Genomic DNA, 6,078 nt, shown 5'->3' with positions numbered 1-6,078 from the left:
GATGGCCGCTTACGAGGGGGGAGGTAAGGGAAAGAGTGCGAAAAAAGGGAGGGAAGGGTGATGGAAAGGGAGGAAGGGGAAGGGTAGGGAGAAGGTGTAGCAATGGAAAGAGGAGGGGGAGGGTATGATGAGGGGAGGGCAGATAGAGAGGGTAAGGGGAAGAAGAAGAGATGGAAAGAGTGTGAAAAGGGGAGGGGTGATAGGAAGGGGGGAGGGAAAGGGCAGGGAGAAGAAGGAGCGATGGCAGGGAGTAGGAGGAGCGATGGAAATAGGAGGGTGGAGGAGATGGAAAGAGATGAGGGAGGGGTTGATAAAAAGGGTGGGTGGGGGAAAGAGGAGAGATCGGAAGAATAGCAGGGTAGGAAAAGAAAAGGAGGGAGGAAAAGGCGATGGGATAAAGCTGAGTGAAAGAAGAAAGAGAATGGAAAGAGGAAGGGGAGAATGAGAAGTGGTAGAAAAAGGGTGGAAGAATGGGGGGTTGGAAAAAGGGAAGAAATGAGAAGGTGATAGAAAGAGGAAGAGTTGGAAGGAGAGGTAAAATCAGGAAATGCAGATGAAGGTGGACAGAGGGAAGAGGAAGGAAAATAAGAAGGATAGAGAAAGGAAAAGGGAAGTAAAGAACGAGAGAGACAGGAGCAAGAGAGATGACAAGAAAAGGAAACAGATAATGAAAATAGACAAAAATGACAGAACAAAAGAAGAAAATGACGAAGGAGAGGGAAATGAAGGGGAAAAACGATGGGTAAATAAAAAAGGGAGCATTTTATACAGACTGAGGGGAAAGGAGGGAAGCAAAGGTACTGTTTATAAATTCTTCAGGGTTCCAGGCTATTTTCTTGGTATCGAATGACATCATTATGTAATTTCACTCGGAATTAAGATGCTAATGATATTCTGCATAGAAGAAAAAATGTGTGTGCGTGTTTGTTAGTTAGTTTTTTGTTTTGATTTTGTGTGTGTGTGTTTGTGTGTCTGTGTGTGTTCCAATAACTCCATGCTAATATATTCCTCGTTCAAGTTTATACAAGATCCATGCAGAGAATCATATGTCATTCAAATTGAACTGTAGGCATGTCAATCAAATCCAGCAAAAGGGAAAAAAGTAACACAACAAAACAGGATTTAGAACCGTCCGACCCGAATTAAATTGTGATTGTATAACCCGCAAAACTGAATTGGCTTCATTAAAGCTTTCTCACGGACTTGTATTTTTATTTCTTTGTTGATTTTCGTGTTGAAAAAAAAATGTCCTTTTGGTGGTGCTCGTCGGTCTTATGGCTTGAGGGAAAATAGTAAAATTTATATATTAAGCATGTTCAAAATTCAAAGAAAATAGATGGAAACGCAAATATCATTACCATTATTCTTTTTATCTTCCTCTCCCATCCACTTCTTTTAACACCCTGCTATTATTCCCATCCCCTCTAAGTCCTTCAGAAAGAAAAGAACCATCAGAATAATCAGAAAGAAATATCAGACGTTTTGTAACGCCGCTCGTTGCCACTACACATTGTCCGCATGACATCGTAATTTCAGAGCTTCCAAAAACGCCGTCAATTCAAAACGGCTACAGAGGTTAGACAGTGAAAGAAAAAAAGGAGCGCTTGACGAAAAGAGGTTTTGAAATTCCTCTCTCATGTTTTTTTTTTCTTTCTTTCTTTCTTTCTCTCAAGCTTGTAAATTCGTTGTCCTCCTTTTGGCAGAAGGATAACTAGATACATGTTCTTTCTTCTAATTCAAGGAAAGCCTAAGTAAGGATTCAAAGGATATTATCAAGGTGCTTAGAACACTTCGACCACTTCGCGATATGCATTTCGAAGTCCCATTATGCTAGGTCCTCTTTGAATGAATGCATGTGGCCCTAACACGACTTTACTAGAACTTCAGATCAGACTGTTAAGACATAGAAAAAAATAAAACTTACACCTCAAAAGACATAATCCTCATCATATTATCTTTTCCCATTGCAAATTTCTCAGAGGAAAAAGGTTGAAAAAAAGTCCCCAAAGATCGTCTTCCTCTCTGGCTTCTGCCTCGACGCGCTCACTGGCAGCTGCAGGAGGACACGGACATCTTCGGGTAGTTCTTGAGGAGATATTTCGAGCCGTCGTCGCCTTCTTGGAACAGGAGGGAGATGGCGTCGAGCTTCTCAGGGACGCAGCAAGGGGCGGGGACCTCCGGACGCCCACCCAGTACGTAGATCAGGGACTGTATGATGGCGTGGTTGCTGCCGCTTAGGCTCTGTGGAGGAGAAAGGGCAATCTTTAGGCTGCGGCGGGAAGGGGTTGGTTTGGGATGCGGTGGCTGCGCGATGTTGGCCGTGAGAATATTAAAATGTGGCGTTTAGACTACTGTGAGTTGGGGTTTAGATTACGGTGATAACGAGTATTATGTGTCCAAAACGGTACTAAGAAAGATTATTTTTTAGAGCTGTATCATGCAACCATTCTAAAAAGAAAAGTGACATAGAGGATATTTCTTACAGTATCCTTGGGTAAATCATTGACACTGGAAAAGTTATTATCCAATATTCCTCCTGTCCAAACACAAGAAAATCCTTGACTGCAGCCCCCACCTCCCCCCACTCAAGCTAGAAACGGCCACCGACTGTTGGTTAGTTCGCCTTAGCGACCGCCCCTGATCACCTCTTGTCCTCAGCCCCTGGGGACTTCAGGGTACAAGGACCTCGATTGAGTGCACTCTTAGGTTATGATGTAGAACTTTTAGTATAATGAGTCTTAAAGCTAGAAATGGAGATGGAAGGAGAGCTGCGCGTGGCGAGGAATAAGAGAATGGAGTGGGAGCTTTGGCGTTTGAAGTGGTGGATGATTTAGCGAGGAGGGTGGCTCGTGATGGTCATCTGACAAACGCAAATTCCAGCGTTTAGACTATATCGGAAATTTTGGAATGAACTGAAATGCATTTTCACGTGCTATCTGCCGTAAGTTACCCATTACAAACCATGCATTTAGACTTGTTCAAAATACATAGTACTACATAGACACGGAAAAGCTCAGGAAAAAATACATAATAACGCATAATCTCTGTATTCTAGACATTCACATGCAAATATAGAGGGAAGAGTAGACCAAGGGGGAAATATAAATCAAATGAATTATGGATAGAGAACAGGCTGACAGAAGGATGGGGATACGTGTTACTTACACATATTTTCTCACTGCGCCAGTGAGGCTATAGTGGGAGAGACAAGTGTTAGTGAAGCAAGTGAGACATACATGTGCCAATAGTAGTCAAGAATGGTTATAGCAGAGATATTAGTAAGGCTGTTCGTAAAAGAGAGATTTGTGAAACCTGTGCTTGGAGAGATGATGGTAGCAAAAAAAACCATCAAACTGAAACTATGAAGAACGACAATTGTTAGTATTGATAACGGAAATACCAGTTGAGACGACATATATATATATATATATATATATATATATATATATATATATATATATATATATATATTTGAGTTATAGCACTGGAATCATCACAATATTTGAAGAGGGACTTTAAATAATTCCCAATTACGTCTAACTACATGTAGAAAGGATAGTGCTATCGGCTCTGACGTATTTATGGGGAAAATAGACATTCCAGTTGTAAGAGTATACTATTTTATTGAAGATAACTGAAGCCCAGATTGACAGAGGTTATAGTTGAGCGTCTTTAAGATGTTGATGTTTATTAAGAAGAATCGACAATGCCTTGAAGGAAGTCAGTGAAAACCTTCGCATCATAGATTGCACGAACCTCTCTTTGTGTTAAACGTAACAAGCTCTAAGAATTAAAGCTGAAAAAGGACATTAAGAATATAAAGTAGAAAAGAAGGGTGAAGTGAAGATGCAAATGAGAAAGGTGCCTGCAAAGCCAGTGCAGAAGGTGAGAAAGGTCGCCAGCGGGCTTTGTGCTCGGAAACGGCTGAAGCCAATTAAAAAGAGGTTTATTTTTAGAACCACAAAAGCAGACGGGAAGAATTTAGAAGCGTTACTATATTCGGGAAATAATGGAGGGTTGAACTGGATACGGACTATGGTGGTTTACTGGATTATTTCAATGGGGAGGTTTAGAGACTGCGATTTAGAAGGGGTGGTGGGCATACATACATTCATAACTGGATATATATATATATATATATATATATATATATATATATATATATATATATATATATATATATATAATATATATATATATGTATATACATGTGTGTGTGTGTGTGTTGTGTGTGTGTGTGTGTGTGTGTGTGTGTGTGTGTGTGTGTGTGTGTGTGTGTGTGTGTGTGTGTGTGTGTGTGTGTGTGTGTGTGTGTGTGTGTGTGTGTGTGTGTGTCTTTGTGTGTGTGTGTGCGTGCTTGTGTGTATGTGTGCAAATTCTAAAGCACAATAATGATAAAAATGATGATAATGATATCATGATTATGAAGATACATACAAACATTTGAATATATGCACACACACACACACACACACACACACACACACACACACACACATATATATATATATATATATATATATATATATATATATATATATATATATATATATATACAGAGAGAGAGAGAGAGAGAGAGAGAGAGAGAGAGAGAGAGAGAGAGACAGAGAGAGAGAGACAGATACTCCTATATACTCTCAAACCCTCTCATGCACACATCCACACGGAGGTAACCAAAGACAGGAAGAAAACATATGACTCCGAGAAAGAAAACGGGATCCGAAGGCGCTTCCGTTGGGGAGAGATGAGACTGCCCCACTTCCGGTTGCACAGCTCGAGGTCTTCTCTGTCTGTCTGTCTGTTCGTCTTTCTGTCCGGGGATCTTCTTTGTCTTTATCTCTTTCTTTCTCGTTTCTTACCCACTCAGTCTTACTTCCTTCTGTGTTTTTTTCTGTTTCTTTATCTCGTCTCTCTCTGACTATTTGTCTATTTCTCTCTCTCTCTCTCTCTCTCTCTCTCTCTCTCTCTCTCTCTCTCTCTGTGTGTGTGTGTGTGTGTGTGTGTGTGTATGTGTGTGTGTGTGTGTGTGTCTATCTATCTATCTATCCATCCACCCTCCATCTATTCATCATCTTCCCCCTCCCACCTTCCTTCCTTGTCGTCCTACCACAATCCTTTTCCCTCTTTTCCTTAAAGGTCCCACTGCTTGCTGCCATTGTTGCCTGTATAGTGAGAGAGAGAGAGAAGGAAATATAGAAAGATAGACATAAAAAGGATAAAGAGGGGATGAAAAAAATCACCCTCTTTTTCCCTCTTAACTTTTACTTTCACGTATTTTTTTTTTTCTCTCTCTCTTTTCCAGTCGCTTGAGCTTTTCCCCTATGCATCGGTACAGAACATAATTTCTCATTGACAAGTATTGGAACTTGCGTATGTTTGTTTGTTTTTTCTTTCTTAAATTTGCATTTTCTTAAATCATAATCATTCTTATCCTTACTGACAATGATTATTGATATTACCATTGATATTATTATTATGATTATCATCGGTATCATAATTATTACCATTATTATTATCATTATTATGAATATCATTATTGTTGTCCTTATCATTCATTATCATTTTAATGATTTGTCTTACTATTACCATTACGGGCATTATTCTCATTGGAATCTCAGTCCGAGTAATTACCAGCCGACCATTATGAGTTCTGAGAAAAGAAAAACATTCTAATGACCAAATTTTGAAAAGAATATTCTTAAGGAAACTTCCCCCACGCAAGATATTTCTAGACTGGTAATTACATCACGACTCGAAAATGATTTATGGATACTCATGCAAGAAATATTATCATTAATTTATGCTTTTAGCGTAATAGAGAACCGTTGCAGAAAACGTTCTTTTTTATAAGGGCAGACTTAGCAAAATGTATCTCCTTCGGTTTCTAATCACTGAACAAACAAATAGACGCGTGGCAGGACCGCAACGACGCATACCAGAGTCGTGTCCACCTCGTCCCTTCCCTCCTCTAACCCCCAGCCCCCTCATCCCCTCCACCCTGTAACCCCCAGCCCCCTCATCCCCTCCACCCTGTAACCCCCAGCCCCCTCATCCCCTCCACCCTTCTCTCTCTTCCGC

The 6,078-nt window shown here is 40.3% G+C and overlaps 1 protein-coding gene across 2 annotated transcripts in view; it reads right to left on the bottom strand.

The window, feature by feature from the left end:
- Positions 1–935: 935 nt before the first annotated feature.
- Positions 936–6,078, bottom strand: part of LOC122247661 (uncharacterized) — a 194,664-nt gene continuing 189,521 nt past the window's right edge. Inside the window, exons 7-8 of one of the 2 annotated variants that reach the window (XM_043007119.2) lie at positions 3,166–3,192; positions 1,893–2,241 (exon numbers count right to left, since the gene is read on the bottom strand). In XM_043007119.2, the coding sequence (XP_042863053.1) occupies positions 2,044–2,241; positions 3,166–3,192 (225 nt within the window). In that variant the 3' untranslated portion in view covers positions 1,893–2,043. Of the gene's footprint in view, positions 2,242–3,165; positions 3,193–6,078 lie in introns of both variants that reach the window. The other variant, XM_043007120.2, reaches the window with a different exon arrangement.

The sequence above is a fragment of the Penaeus japonicus genome, unplaced genomic scaffold (genome assembly GCF_977035675.1).
Source record: "Penaeus japonicus unplaced genomic scaffold, GWHDUDI00000001_assembly GWHDUDI00000015, whole genome shotgun sequence".
In the NCBI taxonomy this organism is placed as follows: domain Eukaryota; kingdom Metazoa; phylum Arthropoda; class Malacostraca; order Decapoda; family Penaeidae; genus Penaeus; species Penaeus japonicus.
This window is presented reverse-complemented; position numbering and strand designations above follow the sequence as displayed.